The sequence below is a fragment of the Dryobates pubescens genome, chromosome 7, assembly GCF_014839835.1.
Source record: "Dryobates pubescens isolate bDryPub1 chromosome 7, bDryPub1.pri, whole genome shotgun sequence".
Classification (NCBI taxonomy): domain Eukaryota; kingdom Metazoa; phylum Chordata; class Aves; order Piciformes; family Picidae; genus Dryobates; species Dryobates pubescens.
In genome coordinates, this window is record NC_071618.1 from 38,664,847 (window position 1) to 38,682,786 (window position 17,940).

General features: G+C 46.3%; 1 protein-coding gene across 1 annotated transcript in view; it reads right to left on the bottom strand.

Annotated features, from left to right (window-relative positions):
- The window catches only part of OLFM4 (olfactomedin 4), a 35,279-nt gene extending 21,758 nt beyond the window's left edge, over window positions 1–13,521 (bottom strand). Inside the window, exons 1-3 of the mRNA XM_054163064.1 lie at window positions 13,444–13,521; window positions 10,282–10,359; window positions 3,534–3,686 (exon numbers count right to left, since the gene is read on the bottom strand). Of these exons, the coding sequence (XP_054019039.1) occupies window positions 3,534–3,686; window positions 10,282–10,359; window positions 13,444–13,521 (309 nt within the window). The remainder of the gene's footprint in view (window positions 1–3,533; window positions 3,687–10,281; window positions 10,360–13,443) is intronic.
- Window positions 13,522–17,940: the final 4,419 nt, after the last annotated feature.

Consider the following 17,940-nt stretch of genomic DNA (forward strand, 5'->3'; position numbering starts at 1 on the left):
TAATCCCTGCTCTTCTACTGCATCTACCTGCTAGGGATTGGCTGCTGTTTCCTGACAGGCTAGCATAGAAATTCTGTGCATATCCCACATTTAGGGATACCAACCTGTAACCAGCATTGATTGCTGCCACATTTATCACAGAAAACTAAAGCAGAGTAAAATAACTGCATAGGGTTTGTATTAGCCCTTTATAGGAAGAGAATGGAGCCATGTGAGACATATATAGGAAAAAGGAATTCCTCAGGTTTTTGCCTCCTTTCCAAGCATTGTCACCCTTGTGGAATGAAAAGGGCAGTAAAAATCTGCAATGCTCATTTACTGTGTCATTTACCTGCAACTGGTATTTATCAAAGCAGGTTTTGCAGCATGCAAACAGACACTTCTCCAGCATGCATTTGGAGAGTACAGAAGGGAAAGCAAAGGAGCAAGACAAAGAGAGAGAAAAGAAAGAAAGAGAGAAAGAAAGAAAGAGAGAAATAGAGAGAGAAAGAAAGAGAGAAAGAAAGAAAGAGAGAAAGAAAGAAAGAGAGAAAGAAAGAAAGAAAGAACGAAAGAAAGAAAGAAAGAAAGAAAGAAAGAAAGAAAGAAGGAAGGAAAGAAGGAAAGAAAGAAAGAAGGAAAGAAGGAAAGAAAGAAGGAAAGAAAGAAGGAAAAAGAGAGAGAGTGGCCTGACTGAGGGAAGACAGGAAAGAAGTGACAAAACCAGCAACTGCACCGTCACTGGGCCCAGAAATTTGGGCAGGCCTGACCTCTACAGATCTGAAAGGAGCAAGGCTGGCAAGCAGTGTGCAAACCAACACCAAGCAGAATTCCACTACAGGTTAATTATTTTGAGAACAATTGTTTCTGGCAGAAGGCAAGCATGCTTTTTGTCTCCTGGTTGTGTTATGTGAGGATGTTGTGGCTATTGTCATCTAAGTTCTTTCTCTCCTTGGGATCACGTGCTGATCCATCCCTGTTATGGAGGTGTCCTCTCCCCTTTCCTATTGAGAGGAGCAGCCAATTCCCACTTGGCTTTGAAAGGTTAATTTTCTTCTGTAATCATAATTATGCTGGCAAAGGTTGACATGACAGAGGAAAAATTAGTCTGGTATTTTCGGCTTACAGTTTGTACTCATCTGGCACATGAGAGCATCTCTTTATCTGTGAGCTTCCTTGCCTGCTGATTCTATAAAAGGACCCCCTTGCTTTTTGAATTAGCCTACAATCAGGCAAAAGGTTAACGATTCAATCAGGTTGTTTATCTGGAAGTTCTAGCACACAGAAGGCATCCTGAAGAGGGTCCAATCCTGCAACTCTCACCCAGGAAAAGCTCCCACAAGTTTCAGAGGTGTTTTAGCAGAGAGGATAACACACAGATTCTCAGAGCCAAAAAAAAAAGGGAAAGACTCAGCAGAAATTCCCACCCCTGTGGTGAGATTAGATTATGTTTGTGTGTGGTTCCCTAGGAATTTGCTCAGGATCACTTCTAATAATGATCAATAATAAGAGCCTGGCTTTCATTATTTCCTTCTTTCTATGGTTATTATCATGACTAAAGTAGGATAGTATAAGGAGGAGATTTTTTTTTCCACAGCTGGGAAGGTGGAGTATTTAGGTGTGCAGACTCATGCATCACAAAATCTCAGGTTACTTAAGTTCAGAAATCGACAGGGCAATGGTCTACAGCTTTCTTTCTGGAGAAAAACAACATAACAACTGAGAAATCTTACACACAGAGTTACAGCAAAATACAATCTGTTCATTTTAATTTCTGACCCAAAGTGTCTCTCTGCCTTTATCACACCAAATTATGCATCAGGCTTTCTCTAACCAGATGCATTGTAACGCTGTTTGGTTGATTGGTCTCGACAGGATGAACTTTAGGGAAGCCTGAGTTAGGTCAAGAATTTTCACTGTCTGCTGTGGGAATTGAAAGCCAAGGTCAGTGTCTGCGCTGCGCTGTACTGCTGGGAAGCTGTGGATGACAACACAGTTACACCAGCTGCTACAACCTGTCAGCCTAGAATTTGAAGTGGGTGGGGATTCAGCTTGACCTCAATTTAGAGGCAAACTTCAGCCACTGATCTGGACATGTAATCTTAGGTATCTACAGTAACCGGTGTCTTCATATGAGTAAGATGCCTGAACTCAGTGGAGATCTGAGATTGTCCACACAGTGAGGTCAAGCAGCACTTGAGATGCTCTGCAGGTCTGCATGGCACTAGCAGGTAATTCACATATCGTAAAGGAAATGTGCTCCATTCTAAGGAAAGTACTGCTAAAAGACTGCTTACACCCAGCCAAGAGACTGGGAAAGGTGGTACACAAGCCCCTTGAAGAACCATGCCAGCTTTCTGCCTGGGAAGCATACCTGTGATCCTGTCTCAGTGCAATTAGCTTAAAATGCTGGTACTGACCACAGCAGGAACAGTGTGGGAACCTGAAATCTCAGTGATTTTCTTGGATCATTAACTCTGAGCTACACCTCCATGCTGCAAAGAATCAGGTAACTCCTGTGCTTGGAGGCAGCTGGGCTTTATGTCAACTTGCCCTTCATATCCCTGCTGACAGCTGAATGTGTTACATTGTGAGCTCTAGTTCTTTAAAAACAAATAATCTGAACTGAAAGCCCTTACTACAGGAGCCTTCAACTGTTGTTGTGTTTTTCATGCACAACTTCTTATCTGTTCTTGATTATACCAGTGGAGGGTTATGAATATTTATGGTTAGAATTTATAATTTAATGCTGTGCCTTTTCTGCTGATTAATTCAAGGACACTTCACGTCTTAAGATGCTTGGTTCCTGGAGAAAACATTTTCTGCTGGACACCTAATCTGAATCCTGAATATTTATCCACTATCAAAAGCCAAATACAGATTTCTGTCTTCACAGGCAGCTTCACCCAGTGCACTGCAGCATGTGTAGATTTGCCCAAGTCCCTACAAATATGGATCTGAATTCATACAACAAGCAGCTAAAGTAGTAGAAGGTGTGTTTGTCTTCAGCAGCAATGCATAATTCAGCAGTCTCACTGCCACAGCTTCAGATGTTGACAAGGAAGATATCTGATTTTTTTTAATCTGTGAGAGCAGAAGAAGCGAAGGGGCAAATATTCACCTACTTCTTCACTCTGGGCTGTGGTGACCTTTCTCCTCTTTCCCTTCATTTCCCTTTTGCAATCTGGCTGCCTTGATACAAATAATAACACATGAAAGAGCAGGAGGCTCGGCTTTCTACGGCTCTGCGGAGCAATCACAAGCCAGTAAGACCGAGCCAAAAGAGGAAAAACACAACCATTCCTCAAAAAAAAAATACCATATGCCTCTAGCTGCAAAGGCCTAGAAAAGAGACCTAAGGATATTCAAATGTATGACACACTACAACGTCAAAGATTCGAGACTTAATCACCCTTCTAGTTGTTCTTACAGAGCCCTCTTTTCCCGCTTTTTGAAAGGCATCACTGAAAAGTGCTGACTGCTGTAGTTTTTCAGGGGCAACCATTTCTCAGCACAGATACAATTTTTGTGTTTAGGAGAAAAGAACACCTTACTTGAGAAAGCTCTAGCTCGAATCTCTCCGAGAGCGTTGAGGCTATAATTTCCAGTTGCTCAGCCTTCTGCACGGGAAAGGTGGGGTCTGGCAGGTACACAGAGCACTGACAAGTTCCCTGGTCGTCCACGGAGCCAGGCATGCTGGTAAAGAGCTGCAGTAACAAAGCAGTAAGGAACAACAACAAAAAGAAGTGTTAATACTCTGCTGTGGAATCAGTAGCTAATGTCTGGCAATAATATGCACTGTGATAGCCCTGAATCCCATGACTTCGTTACTAGGCGTTTTTCCACCTTTTCCTTCCAAAGACCTCAAAATCATAGAATCAATAAGGTTGGAAAAGACCTCAGAGATCATCAAGTCTAACCTAGCACCCAGCACCTCAGGACTAATTAAACCATGCCTTCAAGTGCCACGTCCAGTACTTTTTTGAACACCTCCAGGGACAGTGACTCCACCTCCCTGGGCAGCACATTCCAATGGCTAACAACTCTCTCTGTGAAGAACTTTCTCCTCACCTCAAACCAAAACTTCCCCTGGCACAGCTTGAGACTGTGTCCTCTTGTTCTGGTGCTGGTTGCCTGGGAGGAGACCAACCCCCTCCTGGCTACAACCTCCCTTCAGGTAGTTGTAGACATCAAGAAGGTCTCCCCTGAGCCTCCTCTTCTCCAGGCTAAACAACCCCATCTCCCTCAGCCTCTTCTCATAGGGCTTGTGCTCAAGACCTCTCCCCAGCATTGTTGCCCTTCTCTGGACACATTCAAGTGTCTCAATGTCCTTCTTAATTTGAGGGCCCCAGAAGTGGACACAGGACTCAAGGTGTGGCCTAAAGCAGTGCTGAGTACAGGGGCAGAATGACTTCCCTGCTCCTGCTGGCCATACTATTTCTGATGCAGGCCAGGATGCCATTGGCCTTCCTGGCCACCTGGGCACACTGTTGAATTATGTTCAGCCATCTGTCAACCAGTACCCCTAGGTCCCTTTCTGCCTGGCCACTCTCAAGCCACTCCAACCCCAGCCTGTAGCATGGGGTTGTTGTGACCAAAGTGCAGCACCCAGCACTTGGACTTGTTAAATGCCATCATGATGGACTCTGCCCACCTGTCCAGCCTGTCAAGGTCCCTCTGGAGAGCTCTTTTACCCTCTAACAGATCAACACCTGCTCCCAACTTGATCTTGTCTGCAAATTTACTAATGGTGGACACAATCCCCTCATCTAGCAAGATCTAGCAATCTTTTTGATTTGGCCTTACAAATCTTTCTGAAAACAGTTAAATATTGATGTAAAGGCCTTACTGTTGGGAAAACAGAGGCACATAATATCCTTACTTTCCCAGTGTTGGGAACAACGTTCCTAAGATATTGCAGTAACATTTCTAGCCGATAGAAAAGTAAACAAGGGCAGGGAAATGATAAATCAGTAACCTAGGTCCTTATAGTTGCTATTCTGTTCATCAGAACTGATCAGATTCTCCAGTCAGTTCCATCCACAGAAATGAAAGAACAAAAATAGACCTAGTAACAGGGGATGCTCTGGAAAGAAAAATACTTCAACTGAAAATTTTCAGCCAGCCCTGGCAAACAGGCATATGCATTGAATTATATGCCACTGAAAGGTGATTAATTGAATATGCAGGCTCAGCCTAAGGTAGAGATATTTATTTTGCCACCAAATATTGCACATAACACCCACATATCACAGCCTGCCCATCCACATTTGTGGATAGATTGCGAAGCTATTGCCCGTGCCATTGGCATGAATTGCCTTGTCCTGGTTATCTGCATGCTCAAAGCATCACCACTGGAGCAGTGGGCATGGTGTATGGAAAGGTCAGGGCTGGTAATTCATGATCTTGCCATAATTTACAGCCAAAGCACATCATTTCCTATAAACACCAGGCTGAATACTGAGTGTGTTTGGAGCAGTTCTTTTTTGTTTGTACACAAAATGTTTCCTGGTTCATAAACCTATCACGAATTTATTAATAAAGATATTTGATGTTGCTTTAAAATATTCTGGCACACACTCCAGTGCAGCTGCATATTTTAAAGCTGGAGTTGCTCTTTAAATCCACTTCTTCCTATAATCTCTCCTCTTGCCTTGCAGAAATCCCAGCGTTATTCATGCATTTGTCTCTCCCCCTCTTAAAAATAAACAAGCAAATAACAAAACTATCTGCTGAAAGCTGACATTTTGGCACTTCCTCCACTGCCTTTTCACAGTGATTTCAACTAACTCGCTCACCACCAAACCAGCCCAGAAAATGAACTGGTGGCCAGCAGCAAAACTGTCTTTATCTGTGAGCTCAAGAAGAGAACAGCAGCAAGTAGGAATGATCCCGGTTCCCACTTCCGGCAACCACTTTACTGCAGCCGGAGAAAAAAACACCTCAGCACGCATCTCATTTTGAAAGATAGCAGGAAAAGATGTTTCATCTGTGTTAGTCAAGCACCATGGGTCTTAAAACTTCACTCATGACAGACTGATGAAGACATTTTACTTGAAAGGAAGCAGAAAATATATCTCATGGCATTCCAGAATGTCTAAGCGTACAAATTCCGTTCTCTGAAAGGACATCCTGGGTCCATCCCAGGGTGCTGAGAGAGCTGGCAGATGAGCTGGCCAAGCTGCTCTCCATCATTTTTCAACACTCCTGGCTCACTGGAGAGGTCCCAGATGACTGGAAGCTGGCCAACGTGGTACTCATCCACAAGAAGGGATGGTTGGATGAGCCAGGGAACTACAGACCTGTCAGCCTGACCTCGGTGCCAGGCAAGATTATGGAACAGGTCATCTTGAGTGAGCACTTACAGCATGGCCAAGGGATGAGGCCCAGCCAGCATGGATTTAGGAAGGGAAGGTCCTGCCTGACCAACCTGATCTCCTTCTATGATCAGGTGACTGCCTGGTGGATGTGGGGCAGGCTGTGGATGTAGTCTACCTGGACTTCAGCAACGCCTTTGACATCGAACCCCACAGCAAACTCCTGGCCAAGCTGTCAGACCCTGGCGTGGACATCAGTACTCTGTGTTGGGTTAGGAACTGGCTGGAGGGCTGAGCCCAGAGAGTGGTGGTGAATGGTGCCACATCCAACTGGCAGACAGTCACTAGTAAATTTGCAGACAACAACAAGTTGGGAGCAGGTATTGATCTGTTAGAGGGTAAAAGAGCTCTCCAGAGGGATCTTGACCAGTTGGACAGATGGGCAGAGTCCAGTATGATGTCATTCAACAAGTCCAAGTGCCAGGTGCTGCACTTAGGCCACAACAACCCCATGCAGTGCTGCAGGCTGGGGTCAGAGTGGCTGGAGAGTGGCCAGGCAGAGAGGGACCTGGGGGTCCTGGCTGATAGTTGGCTGAACATGAGCCAGCAGTGTGCCCAGGTGGCCAAGAAGGCCAATGGCATCCTGGCCTGTATCAGGAAGAGTGTAGCCAACAGGAGCAGGGAGGTCATTCTGCCCCTGGACTTAGCACTGGTCATGCCACACCTTGAGTTCTGTGTCCCGTTCTGGGCCCCTCAGTTTAGGAAAGATGTTGAGTTGCTGGAACATTGCTGCCTGAGGAGGTGGTGGGGTCGCCATCACTGGGGGTGTTCAGGACGAGGCTTGACAGGATGCTTGGTTGCATGGTTTAGTTGATTAGGTGGTGTTGGATGATAGGTTGGACACGATGATCTTGAAGGTCTCTTCCAACCTGGTTTACTCTATTCTATTCTATTCTATTCTATTCTATTCTATCCAGAGAAGAGCAACAAAGCTGGGGAGGGGTTTGGAGCACAAGCCCTGTGAGGAGAGGCTGAGGGAGCTGGGGTTGCCTAGCCTGGAGACAAGGAGGCTCAACAGAGCTACCATGTCCTAAATCACTCATTCCTGAGATGATCACTCACCAAAACTCCAACTTGTCCATTTAAACCCCTATGAAAACCCATCTTTATACATGGAATATTTGTGTTCGGAGGAAGCTGAATGCAGAGCTTCACTGCAGTAAGTGCAGCTTGTATCTAAGCAAGGAGACAGTTTCCCCAGAGGAGCAAACAGCCTGGGCAGACAGGACTGCTTCCATTCTTCCACTGACATTAACAAACACTGGGATCACGATGTTGACAAGACCAAGAAGCATTGTTTAGTTAAAAGCCCTTGGGTCAGTCAGTGCTCTGATCAAAATATAATACCAGTATAACCATACAACAGACAACCACATAGCAACAATTACTTACCTCATCCTGCAGAAAAAATACAGAAGTTAGACAATTACTTTTGATGGAGCTTGTATGGGTTTTAAAGTTTAACAATTTACACTGAATGCTTAAAAGAGAGCAAAGTGTCCTAGCCTACAGCAAGGACTTGACAGTAACATTTTGCTCTGAAAAATTAAGCTGTTACAGATATATATATTTAAGCTATGACAAATGTTCCTTTTCCACATCCCTTCACTTTAAGAAGGAGAGTAGCAGCTGGCAGATACTTGATTTTCTGAAAATCTGGACATTTATTCAGCTGCCTAAATGTGGACTTAAGGTTGCATTCTCAAAACAGTCTAGCCATTTCAGTGCTTAATTTCCAGCCCAGTGGCATTCACAGCTTTGAATTCGCTACTCACTCATCTTAATCATTGAGCAGGGAGGTCATTCTCCCCCTGTTCACTGCACTGGTTAGGCCACACCTTGAGCACTGTGTCCAGTTCTGGGCCCCTCAGTTTAGGAAGGAGGTTGACTTGCTGGAGCGTGTCCAGAGAAGGGCAACGAAGTTGGTGAGGGGTTTGGAACACAAGGCCTCTGAGGAGAGGCTGAGGGAGCTGGGGTTGCTTAGCCTGGAGAAGAGGAGGCTCAGGGGTGACCTTATTGCGCTCTACAACTACCTGAAGGGAGGTTGTCGACAGGCAGAGGTTGGTCTCCCAGGCAGCCAGCAACAGAACAAGAGGACACAGTCTCAAGCTGTGCCAGGGAAGGTTTAGGCTGGATGTTAGGAAGAAGTTCTATACAGAGAGAATGATTGCCCATTGGAATGTGCTGCCTGGGGAGGTGGTGGAGTCACCACCATTGGAGATGTTCAGGAGGAGACTTGATGGGGTGCTTGGTGCCATGGGTTAGTTGTTTAGGTGGGTTGGATTGGTTGATAGGTTGGACACGATGATCTTGAAGGTCTCTTCCAACCTGGTTAATTCTATTCTATTCTGTTCTATCCTATTCTGTTCTAAGACAAAGAATGAGATCCACAGAAACCACACAGCAAGGACAGAGGCCATCTCAGCTGTGCAAGGAGGTGAATGTGATTTGGGTCCTGCCACTGAGAGTTAGAGGGAAACTCATGGCCCCATTTAACTATATAAACCTTCTACTGGAACCAGAGACTCAACTTTTGCACAGAAGAGTTCCTTCCACATATCCCAGCTACCACACTGGGCTAGCCTGGACCATGAAGACCTGCTGTCAAGCAGTTTGTCATCTCCAACTTGATCACAGGATCACAGAAGGGCTGGGTTTTGAAGGAATCTCTGGAAATCATGCAGTTCTAACCCCCCTACTAAAGCAGGTTCACCTAGTGGAGGCTGCATAGGACAATGTCCAGGCAAGTTTTGATTATCTCTAGAGAAGAATTGGAGCTGTATTTTGGACAAACTGATTCTGATATTGGAGTACAAGCCCATTCAGAGCAAATCTGTCCCATTAAACCTGCTCCAAAGCAAACACATTATTAAGCAGTCACTGACAGATAGAGGTAAAGAAACCAACCCCTGAAACCTGCAGACCATGGACCTGAAGGCACAGAAATCAGATTCCAGTCCTTCAACCAGCAAACAGCTTAATAAAATTTGAGCTAGATAGAACAAGAATCAAGATTTTCTCATCCCTAACAACCATAAGTGGGCACTTCTCAGAAGATATCTTCAAGGTCCTGATCTGGTTTACATGAGAAGACAGTCAAAAAGAAGCCTTCCTCTTCCTCCAGGGAGGTGTATCATAGTATCATAGAATCAGTCAGGGTTGGAAGGGACCACAAGGATCATCTAGTTCCAACCCCCCCTGCCATGGGCAGGGACACCCCACACTAGATCAGGCGGGCCAGAGCCTCATCCAGCCTGCTCTTAAACACCTCCAGGGACAGAGCCTCAACCACCTCCCTGGACAACCCATTCCAGGGCTTCACCACTCTCATGGGGAAGAACTTCCTCCTCACCTCCAGCCTGAATCTCCCCACCTCCAGCTTCATTCCATTCCCCCTAGTCCTATCACTACCTGATATCCTGAGAAGTCCCTCCCCAGCCTTCTTGTAGGCCCCCTTCAGATACTGGAAGGCAACAATGAGGTCACCTCAGAGCCTTCTCTTCTGCAGACTGAACAGCCCCAACTCCTTCAGTCTGTCCTCATAGGAGAGGTGCTCCAGCCCTCTGATCATCTTTGTGGCCCTTCTCTGGCCACCATTAAACTGTTTGGTACATTGCCATCAAGCCCCTATGGCCTCAACTGTTTCATGTCTGAGGTCTAGTTCGGTAGTCACAAGGGTAATCTCAGACCTTAGGATGTCACTTATGGCACTGAATGACATTGCAGCAGCACTGATGATTTGAGGAGTTTGCTGCTGCCTAAAATCCTGGACACACACCGCCTAAATGCTTTCCCTAGGAAGCCTAACTGGTGCACCTCTGTCAGAGTTAAGTCTCTGAGTGACTGTGCACAATTCAACAAATGGGATGCAAGTTCCTAATGTTGCTCTTTTCTGGCCTTTATTGAAGAACAGTAATGGTTATACCTTTGGGGGAGTGTGCAAGTTGACAGTCGTCTTGCCAGGCTGAGTCACGTATTGAAGCGTCGTGTTGGGACGAAGGGTCTGAAAAGCAAAGGAAAGGCTTTTTCAGTATGAATTCCTGCATATTCCCTACCAGCTGCCCCCCAGCCTGCAGCTCCAAGGCACTTTGATTTTATTGTGGGAGCCATCCCCAGCAACTCAAAAACCAGGCTTTTCTGATCTGCTGCTGAGGTGGCTAACATTTCCCCAGGCACAGTGTCACTCCACAGACACTGTTTCTTGAAGAAAGGCTCTGTGTGACCAGTGCAAGGCAGGGGATGCTCAATCTGCCTGGGAGGTGTGAGCTGGGGCTCTGACAGGCAGCCCTGACAGATTTCATGGCACTCTAAAAGGACAGTACTGTACCCGTTTGCCCTCAGTCTGGATACTAATGTCCTCCCAGCAGGGATGTCCACTCTTCATCTCCCAGCTCATGCTCTAGCCTTTCAGCAAAGGACTCACTGCCCCTTTCACAACAAGTTGTCAGGCTGTGAGCTGTGACGGCCGGGGCATGTGTCCCGCTCTGCTACTAGCACCATGGAGAGGACAGCATTCCAGTGCCGGGAGGGAGGGCACCACACTGCCAAGTAAACAGACAGCTGCACCTTGGGAGTCTTTTATGTAGTAAGACTACATACATCCCCTTTACCGTTCATCTGTGGCAGGCGCCTGCCTTCCTGCCACAGCGAGGAGAGCAGTTGTCACCCTGGCGCTTACTGTGTGTCCCTTAATGTCTACCACATCCCCACACAGTATACAGAGCACAGAGCATCGAGGTGATGCAGCACACTGTCACTTGTGGTGTGGTCTCACCAAAATGTGTGGCAAACTGGAAACTGCAGGAAGGCAGCCTCAGTGTCAAATGGTGAACAGATGGAGCATCAAATGGGTTTTCCCCACAACAGGATGCTCAGCCCTGGGTTTTTCTGCATATCTAAATCACAACCTGAGCCCCACTCCTAAGCCAGGGAATGGTGGGGAAGCCCAAATGGCCAGCAAAAGGGCAGGTCTGTTAAAGGGCACAGCATAAACAAGCTTTTGTGTGACAGTTTGTCAAATAAACCCATTTGAGGGGGCATCTGTGTGCTCGTGGTTACACTGAGCAAGAATGAGGCAGCCAGCATGAATGAACAGTGGTAGGACAGAGAGCACCACAAATGGTGTAGATTACACAAACTGGAGACTAGCTTACTGAAAACTAAGCAGGCTGAGGAGAAATGTCTCCCTTAGTAAGCTTTCTACCCGCTGCTTATGGGCACATATTTATACCTCCAGCTTAACTTTTGCTATGTCCCTTTGACTGAATACATCCAAACACTTTCCCAGGAGATGCTGACTTTACTGCCTGCACCTACAGTGTCCAGAGCAACAAAGCTGGGGAGGGGTCTGGAGCACAAGCCCTATGAGGAGAGCCAGGACAGGATGAGGGAGTTGGGGTTGCTTAGCCTGAAGAGAAGGAGGCTCAGGAGAGACCTTATTGATGTCTGCAACTGCCTGAAGGGAGGTTGTAGCCAGGTGGGGATTGGTCTCTTCTCCCAGGCAACCAGCACCAGAACAAGAGGACACAGTCTCAAGCTGTGCCAGGGGAGGTTTAGGCTGGATGTTAGGAAGAAGTTCTTCATAGAAGGAGTGATTGGCCATTAGAATGAGCTGCCCAGGGAGGTGGTGGAGTCACCATCCCTGGAGGTGTTTTCGAAGAGGTGCTTGGTGCCATGGTTTAGTTGATTAGATAGTGTTGGGTGATAGGTTGGATTCAATGATCTTGAAGGTCTCTTCCAACCTGGTTAATTCTATTCTATTCTATTCTATTCTATTCTATTCTATTCTATTCTAGTATCACAGTATCAGTCAGGGTTGGAAGGGACCACAAGGGTCATCTAGTTCCAACCCCCCTGCCATAGGCAGGGACACCCCACACTAGATCAGGCTGGCCAGGGCCTCATCCAGCCTGGTCTTAAACACCTCCAGGGATGGGGCCTCAACCACCTCCCTGGACAATCCATTCCAGGGCTTCACCACATCATCTTATCCTATCCTATCCTATCCTATCCTATCCTATCCTATCCTATCCTATTCTATTCTATACAGTGTTCCCAAACTTCAAAAAAATATAATAACTAGGGGCACAGAGGATTTTTTTGGTTGGTAACTAAACCAAGCAAATCAGGAAGAGTCACTGGGAATCAAAATGAATTGTTGTGGTGTTTTGGGTTTTTTTCCAGATCCTAACTGAAAAATACCCAAAGGCAGGCATTTTGCATTAAAAAATATACAAAATAAAATAAAGTTTTGCTTCATTTGGAAGAGAAACTGTTTCAAAACGTTTCTTTTGGTAGTTTAACACAGTACAAAATGATTTTTTTTGGTCAGTAAAAAAAAAAGCAGTAAAAAACCAACACAAATCTTTCACTAATGTAATTTTTATTTCTTTTTTGGGGGGAGGGGAGGGGGAAGTTTTCTCTTCTTCTTCTTTCCTCCCTGACTTTTCTTGTTGCTTTTGTTTTGGTTGGGGGTTTTTTCCTAATTGGAATGGAATGGAATGGAATGGAATGGAATGGAATGGAATGGAATAGAATAGAATAGAATAGAATAGAATAGAATAGAATAGAATAGAATAGAATAGAATAGAATAGAATAGATGGCTTTGATTTTGACTTCTCCCCTCCCCAGCCAGCAGGGAAGAAGGAGAGCACCCCACTAAAATCACCCAGCGTGGCTTTCATGTACCTGGCCATGACAGCAGTCCTGCAGCTGGGAAAGCCCCCACCTCCCCACTCCTTCCACATCAAAGACGTGGATCTTTTCCTGCTATAACCCCTTGCTAATTAATTAGAAGCTACACAGAGCATTTAACATCGACTCAGATCCTCACTGGGAGTTGCACTCATCTAACCAAAGGCAGAATTTGACTCTGATTTTAAACCTGTGCCTCGCTTTTACATTTATTACCCAGTCCCTATACATTAGTTGGGGGGAGGATGGAGGAAAACTTTAAACTTTCTCCATGCAGAGATCTCAACATTTTCCTAAACATTTTCCAGCAACCCTAAAAGAATTTTCAGCAAGATAAAATTTAAGACAAGACAAGAAGGCATCAAAGCTCAGGTTATGAGACACCCGTCTTACCGCTTCTGTTGCCATTGTTCCAGCCAGGGCAATCATGCTTTGCATGAGGAGCAGCACAGCCACCTGTGTGTGCTTCATCTTCTCAGCCTGCAGATGTGACAGCAAAGGGACAAAGGAGGTCTTTTATAGTAGAGTCTGGGGATTTCCCCAACCAAACCTTAAGGAAATTGCATGATATTTTTTTCAGGTTTTTGGATGAGTGATGTCATGAACTCCTATAATAATAGGTGACAAATTACTAACGGACAAAGAACATACAAATCTCCTAACAGGAAAGCTTTCTCATATGGTGCAGTATCTAATCTTAATCTTGGTTATGCAGAACATCAGGTGTTTATTTGCTAGGACAGGCATGTAGAAGGATTCTGTAAGAATTTTTGTGGTTGAGTCACAGTAAAAGGAAATGTCTAAGTTATGCAGACAGTATAGGTCTTACTGGTATTTATTACTTCTTATAGGTACAGAGAAAAGCAGGTCAGGCTGCTCACACAGCAAACATATCCTTCCTTTATTTCAAAGACCAGCAGACAATTGAAAAATAAGTAAATTCCACAGGAATCTACAGCTTATCAATTCCCTCAGTTCTCACTTAGCACAGGGAGGACACAGACTATCTTCTCCGGTTTCAGTCCCAAAAGGTTACCTCTTGTACATGAGAAGAAAAGAAGGCACCAAAGCTCAAGGTCATGAGACCCCCAACTTACCATTTCTGTTGCTGCCATTGTTCCAGCCACAGTAATCATGCTTTGCATGAGTAGCAGCACAGCCACCTGTGTGTGCTTCATCTTGTACACTGTGTACCCATAAATGCTTACTTGTACGTTAACACGGTGTATCCGTCAATGCTTATCCATCAAGGCTTACTGCCTTGCTCTTATCATGGAGCTGCATGACTTACCCAAAAGTTTCACTGCCCTGTCTCTAAAGCCCTGATCCAGAGAGATAAAAAAAGGCTGCAGGCAATGTCTAGTGTGCCCCCCACACTCCCCAGCTCTACCACACTACCATATGACAGGCAATGAGCTGCCTGCTGTTCCCAAGGCATCCAACCCACCATGGGAACTCGCTATTTCCAACAAGCTACCAGTTTGGTGGAATCAGTTGCAAGCCTCCAACTGCTGCAAGAGAAATCAAAATTTCTCTCCAGATTTCTGTGGATCACTGAGATAGAATAGAATTAACCAGGTAGGAAGAGACCTTCGAGATCATCGCATCCAAACTATCACCCAACACCATCTGATCAACTAAACCATGACACAAAGAGCCACATCCAGTCTCCTCTTAAACACCTCCAGGGATGGTGATTACACCACCTTCCTGGGCAGCACATTCCAATGGCCAATCACTCTTTCTGTGAAAAACTTCCTAACATCCAGCCTAAACCTCCCCTGGCACAGCTTGAGACTGTGTCCTCTTGTTCTGGTGCTGGTTACCTGGGAGAAGAGACCAATCCCCACCTGGCTACAACCTCCCTTCAGGGACTTGTAGACAGCAAGAAGATCTCCTCTGAGCCTCCTCCTCTTCAGGCTAAGCAACCCCAACTCTCTCAGCCTCTCCTCACAGGGCTGTGCTCCAAACCCCTCCCCAGCTTTGTTGCCCTTCTCTGGACATGTTCCACCAACTCAACATCTTTTCTAAACTGAGGAGCCCAGAACTGGATACAGGACTCAAGGTGTGGCCTAACCAGTGCTGAGCATTGGGGCAGAATGACTTCCCTGCTCCTGCTGGCCACACTATTCCTGATCCGGGCCAGGATGCTATTGGCCTTCTTGGCCACCTGGACACACTGCTGTCTCATGTTCAGCCAGCTATCAACCAGCACCACCAGGATCATGAGTCTGGTGTTTGGGAGGAAGCTTCCAATTAGGACTAAGAGGATGGTCATGCCTGCTCACTTGCAAAAGATGTCAAGAACTCCCTAGACCACAATATGTCATCTCTTGTCCTTTACTGTGTCTGTATCATCAGTGCAGTGCCCTTTCTTTCTTCATTTTGTCAGATTTAGTTCATCTGCTGAGTCAGCAACAAATTCTGCAGTTGTGTGTAAGTGGAGAAAGTGGTTAGGAAAACCTTATTCGCTTCTGGTGCTGGAGAGCAGGAGTAAGGGCAGGAGCAGTGCTACTTCTAAGCACCAATGTCGCATCATATGAAACCCATTTCCTGCACAAGGAACTTAGAAGGCTTTCCACAGAAAAATCAGCTCCAGGAGGGAAGTGGGAAAGCTAAGGTTTATGGCAGGTTCATACTGGAAAACTCTTCAGAGCAGTCACAGCATCACAGAATGTTCAATGTTGGAAGGGACCTCCAGAGATCATTTGGTCCAACCCCACTGCCAAAGCAGGATCACTTAGGGTAGTCTGCACAGGAATGCATCCAGGTGGGTTTGGAAAGTCTCCAGAGAAGGAGACTCCACAACCTCCCTGGACAGCCTGTTCCAGTGCTCTGTCACCCTCACTGTAAAGAAGTTTCTCCTCAGGTTAAGGTGAAATCTTCTGTGTTCAAGTTTGTACCCATTGTTCCTTGTCTTATTGCTGTGCACCACTGTAAAGAGCTTGGCCCCCTCCACTTGACATCCACCCCTCAGATATTTATAGACATTGATGAGATCCTCTCTCAGTCTTCTCAAGACTAAACAGCACCTGGTCTCTCAGTCTCTCTTCATAGGGGAGAATTCCTGGGGTAAATCACAATACTTTCAAGGAAATGGAATGACTGAAGATGTAATTACAGTGTCTTTAAGGGTTCAGTGCCTGAACTCCAGTCCAAAAAGAGCAGATTGGCTCACGCCAGAGCAGTTACAGGCTGCTAACTATCTTCTGCAAGCTTTAGAATCATAGAATCAACAAGGTTGGAAAAGACCTCCAAGATCATCAAGTCCAACCTGTCACCCAACACCTCATGACTACTAAACCATGGCACCAAGTGCCATGTCCAATCCCTTTTTGAACACCTCCAGGGATGGTGACTCCACCACATCCCTGGGCAGCACATTCCAATGGCCAATCTCTCTTTCTGTGAAGAACTTCTTCCTAACATCCAGCCTAAACCTCCCCTGGAGCAGCTTGAGACTGTGTCCTCTTGTTCTGGGGCTGGTTGCCTGTGAGAGGAGACCAACCCCCACCTGGCCACAACCTCCCTTCAGAGAGTTGTAGACAGCAAGAAGGTCTCCCCTGAGCCTCCTCTTCTCCAGGCTAAGCAACCCCAACTCCCTCAGCCTCTCCTCACAGTGCTTGTGCTCGAGGCCTCTCCTCAGCCTTGTTCCCCTTCTCTGGACACCTTCCAGCAACTCAACATCTTTCCTAAACTGAGGGGCCCAGAAATGGACACAGTGTTCAAGGTATGCCCTAACCAGTGCTGAGTACAGGGGCACAATGACTTCCTTGCTCCTGCTGGCCACACTATTCCTGATGCAGGCCAGGATGCCATTGGACTTCTTGGCCACCTGGGCACACTGCTGGCTCATGTTCAGCCAGCTGTCAACCTATACCCCCAGGTCCCTTTCTGTCTGGCTGCTCTCCAGCCACTCCGACCCCAGCCTGTAGCTCTGCATGGGGTTGTTGTGGCCAAAGTGCAGCACCTGGCACTTGGACTTGTTGAATGACATCATACTGGACTCTGCCCATCTGTCCAACTGGTCAAGATCCCTCTGGAGAGCTCTTTTACCCTCTAACAGATCAACACCTGCTCCCAACTTCTTGTTGTCTGCAAATTACTCATGATGGACTCAATGCCCTCATCCAGATTATCAATAAAGATATTGAACAGGATGGGACCCAGCACTGATCCCTGGGGCACACCACTGGTGCCTGGCTGCCAGCTGGATGTGGCACCATTCACTACCACTCTCTGGGCTCGGCCCTCCAGCCAGTTCCTAACCCAGCACAGAGTGCTGCTGTCCAAGGCACAGGCTGACATCTTGGCCAGGTGTTTGCAGTGGGGGCCAGTGTCAAAGGCCTTGCTGAAGTCCAGGTAGACTACATCCACAGCCCTCCCCACATCCACCAGGCTGGTTGCCTGATGGCAGAAGGAGATCAGGTTGGTCAGGCAGGACCTTCCCTTCCTAAATCCGTGTTTAAACACTCCAGAGCAGAGTTTAGGTGCAAACTGGTACATTGCAGACAACTGGTATGCCTTTGTACTCTCAGGTTGTGATATCCTGGTATTGCACAATTATTACCTCCTTCCCAGCCTCTTCTTTTGGAGTGAACCAGATGAACTCCACACGAAACTGAGGAAAGTACTGGAAACAGATAGATCCCAAAAGGTGGCAGAGATGAGGGTTTGTTCCTTATCAACCCTTAACAGCCCTCCAACAATATTCCACCAGGTCTCCTACTGACAAATCCCTGCTGTAAGCCCTTCTGGCACATCACTTGTTACAGAAATACCCCTCTAGTGGGCTGTAACCCATGCCTCAGGTTATTTCTGATGCTCCAAATAAAAGTCTTAAAGACAAACAAACAAAACAAAACACCACAGAAAAGCAATGATCACGCC